Source organism: Mytilus galloprovincialis, chromosome 1, assembly GCF_965363235.1.
Source record: "Mytilus galloprovincialis chromosome 1, xbMytGall1.hap1.1, whole genome shotgun sequence".
NCBI lineage: Eukaryota > Metazoa > Mollusca > Bivalvia > Mytilida > Mytilidae > Mytilus > Mytilus galloprovincialis.
In genome coordinates, this window is record NC_134838.1 from 126489335 (window position 1) to 126507041 (window position 17707).

At 32.3% G+C, this 17707-nt stretch overlaps 1 protein-coding gene across 1 annotated transcript in view; it reads right to left on the minus strand.

Moving 5' to 3' along the window:
- Positions 1-14193: 14193 nt before the first annotated feature.
- The window catches only part of LOC143058053 (cyclin-G-associated kinase-like), a 30398-nt gene continuing 26884 nt past the window's right edge, over positions 14194-17707 (minus strand). Inside the window, exons 22-24 of the mRNA XM_076231519.1 lie at positions 17082-17230; positions 16516-16692; positions 14194-16015 (exon numbers count right to left, since the gene is read on the minus strand). Of these exons, the coding sequence (XP_076087634.1) occupies positions 15914-16015; positions 16516-16692; positions 17082-17230 (428 nt within the window). The 3' untranslated portion in view covers positions 14194-15913. The remainder of the gene's footprint in view (positions 16016-16515; positions 16693-17081; positions 17231-17707) is intronic.

Genomic DNA, 17707 nt, shown 5'->3' on the forward strand with positions numbered 1-17707 from the left:
TGTATTCTTGTCTTCCTTTTTTTTTTAGAAATTGGTATTGTCTATATGCCTTATTGTTTTACTTTTAAATTGGCTTATTTATAATATAATATATATTATAGTGATTAAGATTATAACACAATGTTGACGGCTGCACCCATATTTTTGATAATTATTTTTTTTATGCTGTTTTCTTTGTTCGTTCAATCGTTGTAGTCAATATACTGGCATTTTATCCGACTTTCATATAAGTGAGAAGTTTATCTAGCTATAAAATATTAAACCAGGTTTTTAATCCACCATTTTCTACATAAAAAAATGCCTGCACCAAGTCAGCTTTAAAAAAAAATCTTTTAAATAGGAACTTTTCGTTTTGATTTTTCCTCTGAGTTCCGCCTTTTCACCACTTCGTAAGGTACGTCATTTTTATGACGTTTTGCGTTGAGGCCTGGACTAAGTCGGGTGTGTCTATTTTCTGTGTTGGTCTTTGTATTATGTATCCGGGTTTTGTTTTCTGTAATTAGTTAATGCTTCAGTTTTATCATGTATATCTTTTATATTCATTTGATAAAATTTACTGTTTGCAATAGCATAAATTGTTCTAAATACTAAGGATGTTCTTATCCCAAGCAGAAAACCCTAGCCGTATTTGGCACAACCTTTTTCAACTTTTGATCCTCAGTGCTGTACAACTTTTTTTTACTTTCGAACTTTTATATCTGGGCGTCACTGGTAAGTCTTGTGTGGACGAGGCCCGTTTTTGTCGTATTGAATTTTAAACCTGATGCCTTTTGTTATCTATCATTCATGTGTTTCTTTGTCTAATACGTTCTCCTATTTATTTTTATTGTAGTCCTGTAAAATTATGTTGTCATTTTAATGTTATATTTAACATTGCCTTTAAAGTGCGAGGTTTGGCATGCCACAAAACCAGGTTCAACCCACCATTTTTTTTCTTTAAAAATGTCCTGTACCAAGTCAGTAAAATGGCCATTGTTATATTATAGTTCGTTTCTGTGTGTGTAATATTTTAACGTTGTGTTTCCATTGTGTCGTTTGTTTTTTCTTATATTTGAGTGTGAATTTACATTACTATAAGACGTGTCACGGTACTTTTCTATCCCAAATTCATGTATTTGGTTTTGATGTTATGTTTGTTATTCTCATCGGGTTTTGTCTAATGTTTAGTCCGTTTCTGTGTGTGTTACGTTTTAATGTTGTGTCGTTGTTCTCCTCTTATATTTATAATGCGTTTCCCTCAGTTTTAGTTTGTTACCCCGATTTTGTTTTTTGTCCGTAGATTTACGAGTTTTAAACAGCGGTATGCTACTGTTGCCTTTATTCCGCCTTTTTGTTATTTTACTTTTTTAAAACTGGTTTAACTCACTTGTATGTCAGTTGAATAAACGTCCATAAATATTGAAAACTATTTGTGAACAAAACAAACCGTAAATTGTGACTTTGATGGAGAGTTGAGACATTAACACTTTTACCACATCTTCTTACTTATTTCTAAGTAAAAATGTCAAAAATATGGGTAGAGCAATCAATATGGTTTATAATCTTAATCTATCAAAAAATAAAACCAAACACAACCACAGGCAATATAACATATGAAAAAAAAATCCGAGCAAAATTCAAAACGAAAAGTCCTTAATCAAAAAGCAAACTCAAAAGCTCAACCACATCATATGAATGGATATCAACTGTTTATATATATAAGTAATATTCATAAGATATTGAACATTCCAAACTCTCGGTTTTTCTAACTAGGTTTATCTTTCCATAGCCTTAATTGGCATTACATTTTTGGTCTATCCTTTCACATTGTATTTGATTTGGCCTTATGTCTGCTTTGATTGTAGCGTCAATGTGGACAAAACGCTGCATCATTATGGAGGTGGTATGGGTGTCTTTCGCAATCTTGAATTTTAAAAAAGACCAGACACAAGTTGTTTCCTTTTTCTTTTTTCTTTTTTCGATATTCAAATTTTTAAAAATATTTTTTTTAATTTTTTTTCCTCAACAATTTTTTTCCTCCAAATTTTTATCCTCAGAAATAATTTTTTTTCCGCACAATTTATTTCCTCGAATTTTTTTTGGTTTCCTTATTCGGTTTCTGTTCCCTTATTTGATTTTCATTTCCTTATTGGTTTCTTTTTCCTTATTCGGTTTTCATTTCTTTATTTGGTTTCTGTTTCCTTATTCGGTTTCTGTTTCCTTATTCGGTTTCTATTTCCTTATTCAATTTTCGTTTCCTTATTCGGTTTCTTTTTCCTTATTTGTTTTATATTTCCTTATTCGATTTTCATTTCCTTATTCAATTTTCATTTCCTTATTCGGTTTGTTTTTCCTTAATTGATTTTCATTTACTTATTCGGTTTCTGTTTCCTTATTTGGTTTTTATTTCCTTATTTGATTTTCATTTCCTTATTCGGTTTCCTTTTCCTTATTCGATTTTCATTTACTTATTCAGTTTCTGTTTCCTTATTTGGTTTCTATTTCCTTATTTGATTTTCATTTCATTTCCTTATTTGGTTTCAGTTTCCTTATTTGGTTTCTATTTCCTTATTCAATTCTCATTTCCTTATTCCGTTTCTTTTTCCTTATCCGTTTTTTTTCCTTATTATGTTTCTTTTTCCTTATTTGGTTTTCAATAAGAAAATAGAAAACGAATCAGGAAACGAAAAAAAAAATGAGAGAAAAAAATTTGAGGAAATTTTTTTTTGGGAAAAAATATTTTGAGGAAAAAAAACCAGCAATCTAGTTAAAACTATACTTGAAATCTTTTTCTCTCTCAAGTAAATCATTGAGCAACTCCTGGTACATAATACTATTGTATTATATTTAATTTGTCGTCGTATGCCATTGAGGAATCAATCAAGTATATATAATGGGGTCTCTTTTTAAAAATTATCATGTCAGAAATCTGCTATAATCCAAAACTTTTACATAAACCACTTTTTAGTATATGGACATTTTGCTTTTAGTAGAACGACCTGAAAAGTTATAAGGTGCCTTTGGCGAAATTGGTAATCATCCGTTAGGGTTACACTTACATTAGAAGGACTAGCTCGTGCTTGTACTCACTGGTTGGAGCTCTGGATGAAAAACAAGACACCTATGGACCTTGTTTACAAACTTAGAGACATAGAGAAGAGTGTCATACATGATGAGCTGACATTTGTTCAAATGTGTTTCAAATATGGGGTTTATGAACAATTGGTTTAACAGCTATTCTATACAAATACATCAACAGTAATGGAATTGTAATACAGCGAATGAATAGAAATTAGTTATCCAGAAATTGTTTTATTTCAATCATTGCTAACTTTTTTCAAATTTGTTCATTCAAACATCTATGTAAGTAATACAATCTTCATTGCTAGGGCGGGAACTTTTTTTACGATACCATTACCAATATTTCACATCTCAATGAATTGTATTATGTTTTAGTGACCACTATTTTATCCTTTTCACTGCAATAACTGTAATAAGGTTTATTTGGAGTCAAACTGAACTTAGTAATTGTATATCACCTATATTGATAGTTATAACATTTCTGAAATGTAGCAATATTTGTTACTTATAATGTACATAAATTCATTAGTGTTCATTTTTCGTTTAACGTGTATACAATTACTTTAATTTGTACGTCATTGTGTGTTTAAATGCATTTATTCACAGTTTCACGAGAACTGGCATACAGACACACTTGTATAAGTAGAGCGTAAGGTTCGTCACAAAAGAACAATTATCATTTATATATGTACATGTTTTGTTTACCTTGAGATTTAATAAACCGTATTTAAATACATTCATGTACATACTTGATAACATCATGATTGTGTAAATAAAGGCCTCACACATGTGTCTTTCTTTCATTTATCAATAAAATTTTGTTTAAGTTTATTTACTTATTAATATTAAAAGGCATTCAGTAACATTTAGGATACCTTTAAAAAATCTTATTGTCCTTTAAAAAGACCATTTAGAAATGTATACTTCAATATGTAGAACAATCAACCAAAAAATTATACCTTTATTAAGATTGCCTGGTATTTCTATTTACAAGGTGCATAGTTTTGAAGTAGAAGGTGTGATAATTATGTCAATTTCGACACGTTTATTACATTACAAATGAACTTTCCGAACTGAACGTACCATATTTTATTCGTCTGTTCATAAATCCAAAAAGTGGAAATACTTTTGAAAGGACTTGCATTTTTAGATAACAGATGCTGGCTCTCATTAAAACTATTCCTTTTGTTACTGAAGATGTAACCAAACATGTATGCTTGTGTGAAAATACAGAGGTTAGATGATTGTGTATAACTCAACAGCCAGCGGCAAAAGATTCCTAAGAAGTTCATATACTGTTCAACACATCGTTATTAATATATGGAATTTTATGCAACAGTCATACAAGTGAAAGGTTTAGCTAGCTATAAACCAGGTTTTGAATCCATCATTTTCTACATTAGAAAATGCCTGAACCAAGTCAGGGATATGACAGTTGTTAACCATTTGTTTGTTGTGTTTGGGCTTTTAATTTTCTTAGTGATTATTGACTTTCCTTTTTGAATTTTACTCGGGTGTTTAGTATTTTAGTGATTTTACTTTTCACTTGCTAACCATTACTTAAAAACCCTAGGTTTTTAGTTGCAGGCACATTCCACGCCAATATTGATTGGGTAGGATTGATAGTTTTCCGTCTGTGAGTTGATGTTTCTCTCCAGCTCATGCGAACAATAATCAAAGTGCTTGTAAGCACAGAAGGGTAAAGATTGCGTTAATTTATCAGTGGGAAGGAAAATTCAAAATTGCATTGTATAAAGCATTTGTTGTAGTTGATTCAACTAAAATTCTGGACAATAGGAGATAACTCCAATTTTTAAAGACGACTTTAACAATGACGTCATTTATATTTTTAGAAGGCTTTAAATTCCTGCATCTTGCAAAAGTTATGTAATTTTTTTTGACAAGTGTAAAAGAGGGACGAAAGATACCAAAGGGACAGTCAAACTCATAAATCTAAAACAAACTGACAACGCCATGGCTAAAAATGAAAAAGACAAACAGAAAAACAATAGTACACATGACACAACATAGAAAACTAAAGAATAAACAACACGAACCCCACCAAAAACTAGGGGTGATCTCAGGTGCTCCGGAAGGGTAAGCAGATCTTGCTCCATATGTGGCACCCGTCGTGTTGCTTATGTGATTACAAATCCGGTAAATAGTCTAATTCGGTAGGTCACATTCATGAAAGGGAAGGGGATTGTAGTTACGACGTAAGAAACATATCCGATATCATTTGTGAAACGGTTATTCCATAACGGTCAACCAACTCGTGATGGCGTCCGTAAAATTTACGAAGGGATGATTTCAACTTCACCATTTGAAACTCTTGGTTTAATAGTTTCCTTGTGAGCAGTAACCCTCTATCAAGAAAATCATGATAGGAAATGCAAGCACGGGAATATCGTATCAATTGGGATATATATACCCCGTATGCAGGTGCTGCTGGAATGTTGCTACTTAGAAATGGAAAGTTCACAATTGGAAAGCTGAAATCATCTCTTTTGTCGTAAAGTTTTCAACCGACCCTCATTGTCAATTTCTAGATGTAAGTCAAGATATGAAGCCGACTTAACTGTATCTGTAGTATCCTTTATCTCCAATTCGATGGGATAGATGCGTTCCACATAGTCACCCAAATTTTGAATTGTTTAGTGAAAGAACGTCATCTATATAGCGGAAAGTAGAGTTAAAGGATATTGCTAACTTCTTATCTTTCTTCCTAAGAAGTTCCTGCATGAAGTCAGCCTCATAATAATAAAGAAACAAGTCGGCAAGTAGAGGGGCACAGTTTGTTCCCATTAGGATGCCGACAGTCTGTTGAAAAACACGTCCTCCGAACGTTACAAATATGTTGTCAATCAAGAAATCGAGCATCTTGATAATATCGGTTTTTAGAGAATTTTTTGTTTGAATCAGAGTGATTCTTTACAAAGTATGATTTATCCCTCCCTAAGACAAGATACTTGTATCTACGTTGACCATTCTTTTTTATGAAGCAAAGTAATACCAACTCTTTCAATTTGTCTTTTAGTTTGGAATGTGGAATACTTGTGTAAAGAGTAGAAAAGTCAAATGTTTTAATACTGTTACAAGATGAAAGAGAGTTAGATTGTATGTACTCTAAAAGATCTTTGGAATTTTTAAGTATCCACATCTGATTCACGCCACCTCTAGAATAGGCAGTTTCACAATAACTTTGAAGCCCGTCTTTGATTGCTGATAAAATAGATGTTAATAATTTAGAAAGAGGTTTCGTGGAGCACTTGGAAGACCCAGCAATATACCGTTGTTTGTAAGGACACTTATGTAGTTTAGGTATCCAATACAGTGATGGAAGATCCAGTTCTTCATCTTTGGTTGAAATACCAAAGGAACAAAGAACAGACCTATGATTATCCAGGATTTCCTCTTTGGTAAGTTTCGTGAGGGTATATGTTGAGTTTCCAAGTGAATTGTCTATACCTAATTCGTTTATCAAGCAATTAATGTAGTGACTTTTACAGACAAAAACGATGTTATTTGGGGCTTTGTCTGCGGGGACAACAACATATTTATCATGGAGATAGGATAAGTGTTTAGCAACATTTTGGGTCTTTAAAGATTGACGTAGCATGGGCATTGATGGACCCATTCAGTTTCTTGATTCTGATTTGTATTAACGACCTCACTGCCTTAATCCATTCGGATAGAGTGTCTACGTCTTCCTTTTCACGTTTAGCCCATTGCCTGGCATAATCCTCGACTGAGTCCATCAAAATTTTAAAGTTGTATTTCCAATTGATGGATTTAGGCTCACGATATTTCGGACCTTTCGATAAAACATTTCGTAGAGAAGTGTTATTAACAATGTTAAGGTCACCGGTAATAACGTGGCCAGCAGGATTATATATGAATTGGGAACTAGCACAAGTCCAATCAGGAGGTTTAGACTTGAAGTCGTCAATATGGAGATTCTGCAAAACGCGTTTGTAATTGAAAATTTTAGTTGCAATAGGTTTGGTATAGGTATAAGAAATTATTGGTACAGACTGGTCTTTGAAATAAGGAGGTATTTTCGATTGAACTAATTTATGATGAAGGATATTGCCTAGGTTGACGCCATCGAGACCTTTGTTGGCAAAGGAAAGATTTAGAAAAGATCTTTTCTCTTTTTCATCTTTTCCAATGCGAACTGGCTTGAAAAGTCTGTGACTTGCAATATCCGAAATTATAGCTTGAAGTTTGTATTGGTTTGAATGAGGGTTTGTAACAGTGGATTCCAGACATAAATTGAACAGAGAATGAAGTTTTGAAAGGGGTAATGAATAAAGTTTCGTGCGAATGTGATGAATACCTAATGGCTTTTGTATGAATGACAGCAAGTCATTAATAGAGACATCATGCAGAGAAGGTGATGTATAATGACGATGACCATGACTGCGTCTACGTCGAGGAGTCGAGTTGAAAATATTCATCACATTCACCGAGTTACACGAAGGACTAGATAGAATACCTATACCATCAATTTTGTCATTGCAGCCATACGGTGTTGCAGTTCCCAATTGTCTAATCCAGTAGTCTTCTTTTTGTCTACGGAGAGTCGTTGAAAGATTAGTATTGTTAGAGCTATGGTATATCTTTTCGATAATGCGAACTGTCATAGAAACGATGGAATGATCGGGCTGATTGAAATGCTGGTATAGAATGTCGTTAGCATTGAGGTTAATGTCTGATCTATGACCGCACATACGTTTGTTTAGCCTTCCTTTCGTTTCACCGACGTATACCAATCCGCAAAGGTTGCACTCTAATCCGTAGACGACATTTATCGATTTACAATTCAGATCATCGTAACTTCTGGTAAAATATGACTTCTTGGTCAAATTGCTAGTGAATTCAGCATCTGTAATTAAAATAGCACATGTTTTGCAGCCTTTGGTCTCACATTTTGAAATGCGACAGTGTTGTACTGTGTCATCAAAAACCAAAATGTCTTTAAGGAGAACTGAACATGGCTGTATATGTGTAATATTGCTATTGTCACTAGGACGATGATCTGAATGAGTCGTGTTTGAGATATTTGTCATGTTTGGTGACGAGGGGACACCTGCCATATCAGACGACACCGTGTCCATGGTGACGTCTGTTTCGGACCTTTTTATACTGGGCGACGTCCGAGCCAGTTTCCTGTTTGATCTTCGTAAGTTCATGCAATTGTAGTTTTGCTACTGGGCGGATGATGTCCTCGGGGACAAAATGTCCACCAGCAGAGACATCAACCCAGTGGTAATAAAAGAGGGACGAAAGATACCAAAGGGACAGTCAAACTCATAAATCTAAAACAAACTGACAACGCCATGGCTAAAAATGAAAAAGACAAACAGAAAAACAATAGTACACATGACACAACATAGAAAACTAAAGAATAAACAACACGAACCCCACCAAAAACTAGGGGTGATCTCAGGTGCTCCGGAAGGGTGAGCAGATCCTGCTCCACATGTGGCACCCGTCGTGTTGCTCATGTGATTACAAATCCGGTAAATAGTCTAATTCGGTAGGTCACATTCATGAAAGGGAAGGGGATAGTAGTTACGACGTAAGGAACATATTCGATATCATTTGTGAAACATTGCTTTGTGACTTGGCATCTGAGCATACATTACATTAATAAATTTCTGGAAATATTCCTGGGTTGATGTATAGAATGATATGATCAATGCACTATATATTGTGTATCAAAAAGGTAGTGATAAGCCTTGGAAGATACAGATATCAAGACAGTAACATAAGGTTTTGATTGCATTCATGAAATCTTTACCCAAAAACCACCACATTATAGCCAATAGGGCGGACAGCGAAATAAAATACCAGAAATCACAGAATCAATCTAAATATATTTCATGCATTCATATTCAGGATGAGAACAGGAAAAGGTAGGTCCTGCAAGACTGGAAACATTTTGACTGAGTAAATGTTTTATGTATCAAGGTCAGGGATATGACAGTTGTTATCCATTCGTTTGATGTGTTTCAGCTTTAAATTTTACCATTTGATTAAGGACCTTCCAATTTGAATTTTCCTCAGTGTCTAGTTCTTTTAGTGATTTTACTTTTTTTTTTTTTTTAAAAGCCACAGATTTTGCCATGCAACAGGCCATAGATAAACAAATCAGAGTTTTTGCAAGGGTTCTGTGATGTACATTGTGTTGGGTTAAACTACTTTTTATCAATCCTAAAATGAAAGAACAAGATTTATTGGAGGTTTACTAAAGTATACCAATTAAACTTAAAATGATTCCTGTACAGAAAATAGTGTTATCCCAACACACACACAATCAGAACTACATTCATTTCACTACTTGTAACAATTGATACTAGTCCTTACAGAGGCAACAGTTAATAGTTCTAAAACAAAGCAGTTTTTCTAGTTATAACTCAAATACAGTGTGGTATACCTCACTTCTATTTATAAAGAGAAACAAATAGTAATACATATACAATACCCATTGAGTGTAATTCCACCTAAATGTATTTGACTATCTTCATTGTAGCACTATAACTCATATTTTTAAATATTGAAAACTATATTATGTGATGAAAAGATTTCTTTTGAATGTTCTTTTGTAATGTTCGAATAAGTTTGATGGACACAACAAGTTAAATTGTACAAAATTTTACAAAACCAATGCTACAAAAGTATAATACCTCATCTTTATTGTTACATCACTAAGTTTGTTTTTGATTTCAGCCAAATAATGGATACCAGCAGGTACTTTTCCTAAGCACTCGATAGAAAGCATAATGTGCAGGCAGTTTTTAGTGGATAGTTGTACTATAGGCCAAAAAAGTCTTATCCCGTGATAACATCAGGATGTCTAGCCTTATGCCTGAAATTTCTTATCCTGTATAAAAATGATTGACCAACCTGCTCCCTCTTGACATTAAAACATCCATCCATCAGATAAGAATTAAATCAAAATTGAAACATGTCAATCAATACCTTGTAAGAAATACTTTTGGTATCTTTTTTTAGTTATTCAGAAGGTAAAAATCAAAGTGCTTGTAAGCACTGAACGGTAAAAATTGCTTTCATTTATGGAGATACACAACTAATTCATGGCCCATTACTTTTTATGTTATATTCCTTGATTTCAAGCAGGCACAGCTCTTGTTTTAAGTTCAAATAAAGTGACAATAGTTGCATGTCAAAGAAACACTTTATGGTGTCTTGTGCTGAAAATAATCAACATACCTTTAATGGCATATGGTTGCCATTTCTTAATGTGTTACATATCTGTTTTTCTTTCTTTTTTTGTACATAAATTTGGCCATTTGTTTTCTCATTTGAATAGTTTTTCATTGTCCATTCGGGGCCTTTTAAAGCTGACTATGCGGTATGGGTTTTGCTCATTGTTAAAGGCCATAAGGTGACCTATAGTTGTTAATTTCTGTGTTATTTGGTCTCTTGTGGAGAGATGTCTCATTGGCAATCTTACCACATCTTCTTTTTTATTCATAAGAAAGAACTGATTCCCCGAACCTCCCATGTACAAAAACAGGCCATCAGATCTGATAAACAGGCAAAATGTACCTTCTTTTAATAATTTGGTGAAGTTTTTATTATATTTAAAATTATAAGTCAACCAGGTGCTCCACAGGGCGCAGCTTTATACGACCGCAGAGGTCGAACCCTGAACAGTTGGGGCAAGTATGGACAAAACATTCAAGCTTGATACAGCTCTGAATTTGGATTGTGATCAAATTTTTGACATTACATGGGTTTTTTTTTACACAAAACAAATGTCAAGATTTTACAAATCAATTAAAGATTTCTTCTTCAAACTTTTTAAATCTAAAATTAAATAGTTGACACAGCATAGGTTTCTGAATGAATGTGGTCTAATGAACTTAAAAGGTTTTTTTTGCCTTTGAGCAATTCACTATGCTGTTGAATATTAATCCTCTCAAAAAAATGTTTGAAGAAATTTTCTTTTTATTTATGAAATCTGAAATGAGAAAAATTTAACCCCCCCCCCTTTTTTTCACATCCCAGCTTCCCCTTTTCCAAAACTGATATCAATTCAAATTTCTAATGGAGTTTGCAACAATAACTACTCTTTTAAATACATCATAAAATATTAAAATGTAAAATAAAGTGCTTGTTATCACTGAATGGTAAAGATTGGTTGGTAGTAAAAGTGAATATACATTGTTTATTGTACAAAACAATAAAAAAAACTTCATCAGCAACATTTTATATTGGCAAATTTCCAATGAAGTTATTTACATAAAGTTATTGGCAAATAAAAATAGAAAATGACATCATAGTCATGTCTGGCAAATGTCCAACATACATTATCTAAAAACATTTTAGATAAGATAAGGAAAAAAAGCTTCATCAGCAACATTTTATATTGGCAAATTTCCAATGAAGTTATTTACATAAAGTTATTGGCAAATAAAAATAGAAAATGACATCATAGTCATGTCTGGCAAATTTCCAACATATATTATCAACTACTATTCTATACAAAGAAAGATAACTCCAATTGAAAATTAATTGCTATTGCACAATATTGTGCAATTAGATATTTCTTGCTATTGTGCAATACTGTGCAATTGAAAATTTCTTGCTATTGCACAATACTTGATATGGAATCCTGATTTGGACCAACTTGAAAACTGGGCCCAAAATCAAAAATCAAAGTACATCTTTAGATAAAGCATATCAAAATAGCCCAAGAATTTAATTTTTGTTAAAATCAAACTTAGTTTAATTTTGGACCCTTTGGACCTTAATGTAGACCAATTTGAAAACTGGACCAAAAATTAAGAATCTACATACACAGTTAGATTTGGCATATCAAAGTTCCATTTATTCAATTTTTGATGAAAACAAACAAAGTTTAATTTTGGACCCCCATTTGGACTAACTTGAAAACTAGGCCAATAATTAAAAATCTAAGTACATTTTTAAATTCAGCATATCAAAGAACCCCAAGGATTCAATTTTTGTTAAAATCAAACGAAGTTTAATTTTGGACCCTTTGGACCTTAATGTAGACCAATTTGAAAACGGGACTAAAAATTAAGAATCTACATACATAGTTAGATTCGGCATATCAAAGAACCCCAATTATTCAATTTTTGATGAAATCACACAAAGTTCAATTTTTGACCCTTTGGGCCCCTTCTTCCTAAACTGTTAGGACCAAAACTCCCAAAATCAAACCCAACCTTCCTTTTATGGTCATAAACCTTGTGTTTAAATTTCATAGATTTCTATTTACTTATACTAAAGTTATGGTGCAAAAACCAAGAATAATGCTTATTTGGGCCCTTTTTTGGCCCTTAATTCCTAAACTGTTGGAACCAAAACTCCCAAAATCAATCCCAACCTCCCTTTTGTGGTCATAAACCTTGTGTCAAAATTTCATAGATTTCTATTCACTTAAACTAAAGTTATAGTGCGAAAACCAAGAAAATGCTTATTTGGGCCCTTTTTGGCCCCTAATTCCTAAAATGTTGGGACCAAAACTCCCAAAATCAATCCCAACCTTCCTTTTGTGGTCATAAACCTTGTGTTAAAATTTCATTGATTTCTATTCACTTTTACTAAAGTTAGAGTGCGAAAACTAAAAGTATTCGGACGACGAAGACGACGCAGACGAGGACGCCAACGTGATAGCAATATACGACCAAAAAATTAAAATTTTTGCGGTCGTATAAAAATGAAGAATCTACATACAGTTAGATTTGGTATATCAAAGAACCCCATTTATTCAATTTTTGATGAAATCAAACAAAGTTTAATTTTGGACCCCGATTTGGACCAACTTGAAAACTGGGCCAATAATCAAGAATCTAAGTACATTTTTAGATTCAGCATATCAAAGAACCTAACTGATTCATTTTTTGTCAAAATCAAACTAAGTTTAATTTTGGACCCTTTGGACCTTAATGTAGACCAATTTGAAAACGGGACCAAAAGTTAAGAATCTACATACACAGTCATGACAGTTAGATTCGGCATATCAAAGAACCCCAATTATTCAATTTTGATGAAATCAAACAAAGTTTAATTTTGGACCCTTTGGGCCCCTTATTCTGTTGGGACCAAAACTCCCAAAATCAATACCAACCTTCCTTTTATGGTCATAAACCTTGTGTTTAAATTTCATAGATTTCTATTTACTTATACTAACGTTATGGTGCGAAAACCAAGAAAAATGCTTATTTGGGTCCCTTTTTGGCCCCTAATTCCTAAACTGTTGGGACCTAAACTCCCAAAATCAATACCAACCTTCCTTTTGTAGTCATTAACATTGTGTTTAAATTTCATTGATTTTTATTTACTTAAACTAAAGTTATTGTGCGAAAACCAAGAATAATGCTTATTTGGGCCCTTTTTTGGCCCCTAATTCCTAAACTGTTGAAACCAAAACTCCCAAAATCAATCCCAACCATTCTTTTGTGGTCATAAACCTTGTGTCAAAATTTCATAGATTTCTATTAACTTAAACTAAAGTTATAGTGCGAAAACCAAGAAAATGCTTATTTGGGCCCTTTTTGGCCCCTAATTCCTAAAATGTTGGGACCAAAACTCCCAAAATCAATACCAACCTTCCTTTTGTGGTCATAAACCTTGTGTTAAAATTTCATAGATTTCCATTCACTTTTACTAAAGTTAGAGTGCGAAAACTAAAAGTATTCGGACGACGACGACGCAGACGACGCCGCCAACGTGATAGCAATATACGACGAAAAATTTTTCAAATTTTGCGGTCGTATAAAAAGTGTTCTAAAATTTACACCAGTCATTCAGCTTTCATTTGATACCACAATACTTAAATATTCTACATATTTTGAAAGTTACACTGATGTGTAGGAACTATTTTGTGTAAAATATGTACTTCTTTCTGGTAAGCGCTTTCTGGCTGGGCCCGAAATTAGCAGTTTTACACCTTATCAGTGAGAAAATTAAATATTGCATTGTATAAAAGAATAAGTTGCAGTTGATTCAACTAAAAATCTTGACAAAGGAAGATAACTCTAATGTTTTGCATGGTCCTTCAATGGATAATCCAATAAACAATGCACAAGAATCTATACTGTCATGACCATAGAATACATAAGAACACTGACATACTGATGCATATTTATTGACCTATTCGTAATTATCCACTATTTACAGACAACAAACAGTGCTTATCATTAACTAATATACACAAATTTAAAATGCACCTAATCTCATTCTGATATAACAACTTTCACTGATGTATTTGCTAGTCCAAAAAACTATTTATTTTCTTTATCTTCTTAAACATCTAAATACCTATTTTCAAATTGTTCATTATAAAACAGAAAAATATAGTGACAATAACAACTAATGTTAACACTTTTCTTCTAAAATCTTATTCATACTTTTATTTGCTATACATACAGAAATAATATTTCAAAAATGCTAAAATGTATGAATTTCACTGATTGCACATATGTCCAAGGAATAATTGATAATACTTCATATAGAGAACTCTTTTTAGAGATTTGTAGAAAATCAATACCTACTTCTAAAGAAAGTTGATACCTTCATCTATAGAAAGTACCATTGTGTTATTAAGATTACGCAATAGTTATCACAGATATTCCAAAAATATACAAAATACATGCTTACTAACCTTGGGGAAATATAGATATGTGAACAGAACCAGCTAATCAATTGGAATGTTTTATAAATACTAAAGATTGAGAGCTTACATTAATTAGTACATAACAAATATATAACTTATTATTTGTACACAGTACATTGTCTTGTATTAATGGTTTCCAATCTTAAATAATGTATTAAGTTTAGATAATGATGAACATAGCAAATTACATTATAAACCATTATATTGCACAAACAGTAAGATTGTGGGTCATTTAAAATGTTTACATAGGGAAGTAAAATAAACGTGTTTAAAGGAATCCCTACCTAAAGAGATGACATGATCACGTTCTGGGGTTTAAAAGTGGACCTGTTTGGAGGGGTATGAAGTCGGACACGTTTGGGGACAATAGACACGTTTGTGCCACATGATCACTTAAAAGGACAAGAAAGCAGGCATAAGTATGAACAGTACAGAAATGTAAAACATTGGTAGACTATATCTAGATTATAAAATGTACTTAAAAAATAAAAGAGGATTAAAACATGGTCTCATCTGTTAAAGGGAATTTTTCTGTAACTGTATAATTCACACCTAAGTACAATATTTCAGATATTAAGTATACTATAACATATTTCATCAATAAGCAGCAAATCTATATAAATATTAAAACAGAAAATAAAATAGACCATTTGGATGTTGAATACTGCTCTTTTAACAATTGGGATAAAGTACTAGATAATTTCAATCTTTATACATGGGATATCAGGTATTTTCAATCTTCAAAGAAAAAGTTGATTGACATGGGGTATATGGTATCCTTCGATAGTTACTTGAATTTTCTTAATTTTGTCTTCAAATTGTATTCAAAGATTTTGTTAGAATTCCATACCTAACTGGAAAACCTACTTTATTCTTCGTGTCCTTTATGTTATAAAACCATTCATGCCCTACCTTCAAATGTATGAAATTCATTCTATTAATCTAAAAAACTTGATGGAATACTGATTGACCGAACATTAAAAGTAGTCTGGCCTTTTACATCAATGAAATGATAAAGTAATGTTAAAACTAAAAGAAACATACAGCAAAGTCATAGAAAAAACCCAAAATTTTGACTAGTGAAACTGATAACATTCAAACTACAGAAATAACATGTGACCTAGATAATGATTGAATACTTCCAAAGTGCAGTAACTGTCCATGATCATGTGATTGTTAGTATAAAGCTTTCATGCCTTCCTCCTCAAACTGGGCCCAGCCATCGTTTAATTCCATAAATATCATTTTAGCCATATCTTCATGTGGAGATCCTGTCAGCTGTAAATAAATTATAGTTTTGTTCATTTGTAGGTAGAATAACAAAATCAAAGTGCTTTAATTTATCAGTGGTGAGTAAAATAAAATATTTCAGTGTAACATTGGTTGTTGTTGATTTAACTAAAATTCTGAACAAAGGAAGATAACTCCAATTTTCAATGTGTTATAGTAGTGAGAAACCTTGGAAGATTTTGACATCAAGTCAATACCATAGAGTTTTGATTGCATTTTATGAACTATATTTACCTAAGTACTCCTTAAATTCTAACTAATACAATAAAACATTAAAAAGAGTGAATATTTGTGGACACCACTGACAATGACGGAATTTAGGATCATAATGTCATTTTTTTTTTAAACAAAAGTTGAAGCCTCGACAAAAAGTGTAAAAACGTCCCATAGAATATACTACATTACATATGTTTTTGTGTGGAAAGAAATTAAAGATAAAAACTTTAGTTCATGAATGTGGTTATTGATGAGAAATGTATACAACTTACCTTATCTGGATGAACAGCTAACACAGCTTTACGATACACTTTCTTTACTTGTTCTGGTGTTACAAGGTCGTGCATTCCGATGCCTTTCCACCGTTCCTCTCCCTCCCACAGGACTGTATGTAGTGAACACAGAAGAGCTCGTATATTCCTCTCTTTACCCTGTATCCATTCCATTAGCTAAAATACAGGCATTCAATTGATTTCTGACAATAATTAACAATTTGTTGTATAAAATCTTACATCTTTATCAGTGATTCCATAGGAATGAATATGATTCAATATTCTAATAAAATGCAAAATTAATTGTTAATTTCAAAGCATACACATGTACAAATTCAACCATTTTTCCATCTCCATTCTAAACCTAAATGGCAATTTCATGTTTTAAAATTTTACAAAATTTATAATTTAATGTGAATTGAAGGAGATATGTTGTTTATGAAATATGAGACAGAAATTTAACAACACAAATACAAAATGGTCTTTAACTATAGACAGCAGTGATTTCTTTTATTATTATTAAGATATTTGACAAGCCTGTGTTGGTGTGTTTGTTTCTTATCTACCTTTAATTTATCAGGATCCATATCTTCTACTAACTGTTGTCTCCTCATACTGGCAATGGTCTTTTGTTCATTAGCTTTGGCTGTAGAACTAAAGCCCTGTGATCCTAACAGATCTTCAAAGGCATGATTAGATACAGATGGCTTTGGACCTGAAACAGGGCAAATTATCAACAAAATGGTTTAAACAATCAGAATTTACTAGTATTTATTTCTAGGGTTAATTGTTTACATTAATTCTCACGACTATGATAAATAAATATTGGTTGTTGTAGTAACAAACTATTTTGGTCTTATCATTAAATTAAAACATATCAAATAATGAAGAAAAAACAAAGACAGAGTTAAATATAACATTTGTGCAACTTTAATCTTTTTTAATTTCATAAATGTAAGGTGCAGGTTAGAGAATGGCAGGTATAATCTAATTCTGTTTAAACATTGAGGTAAATACTTTATGTAGTGTAACAGGTGTAAAATGGTGAACAATTGGTGTAAATAACTGATGTAGGAATAGTGGAATGTTGTGCTTAGAAGCATTTAAAATGTTATTGCAATGTATTACCAAAGTTATCTGCAATTATAATAGCAAGAGTTAAATTATGATGGAAAAAAAGACAAACATGATA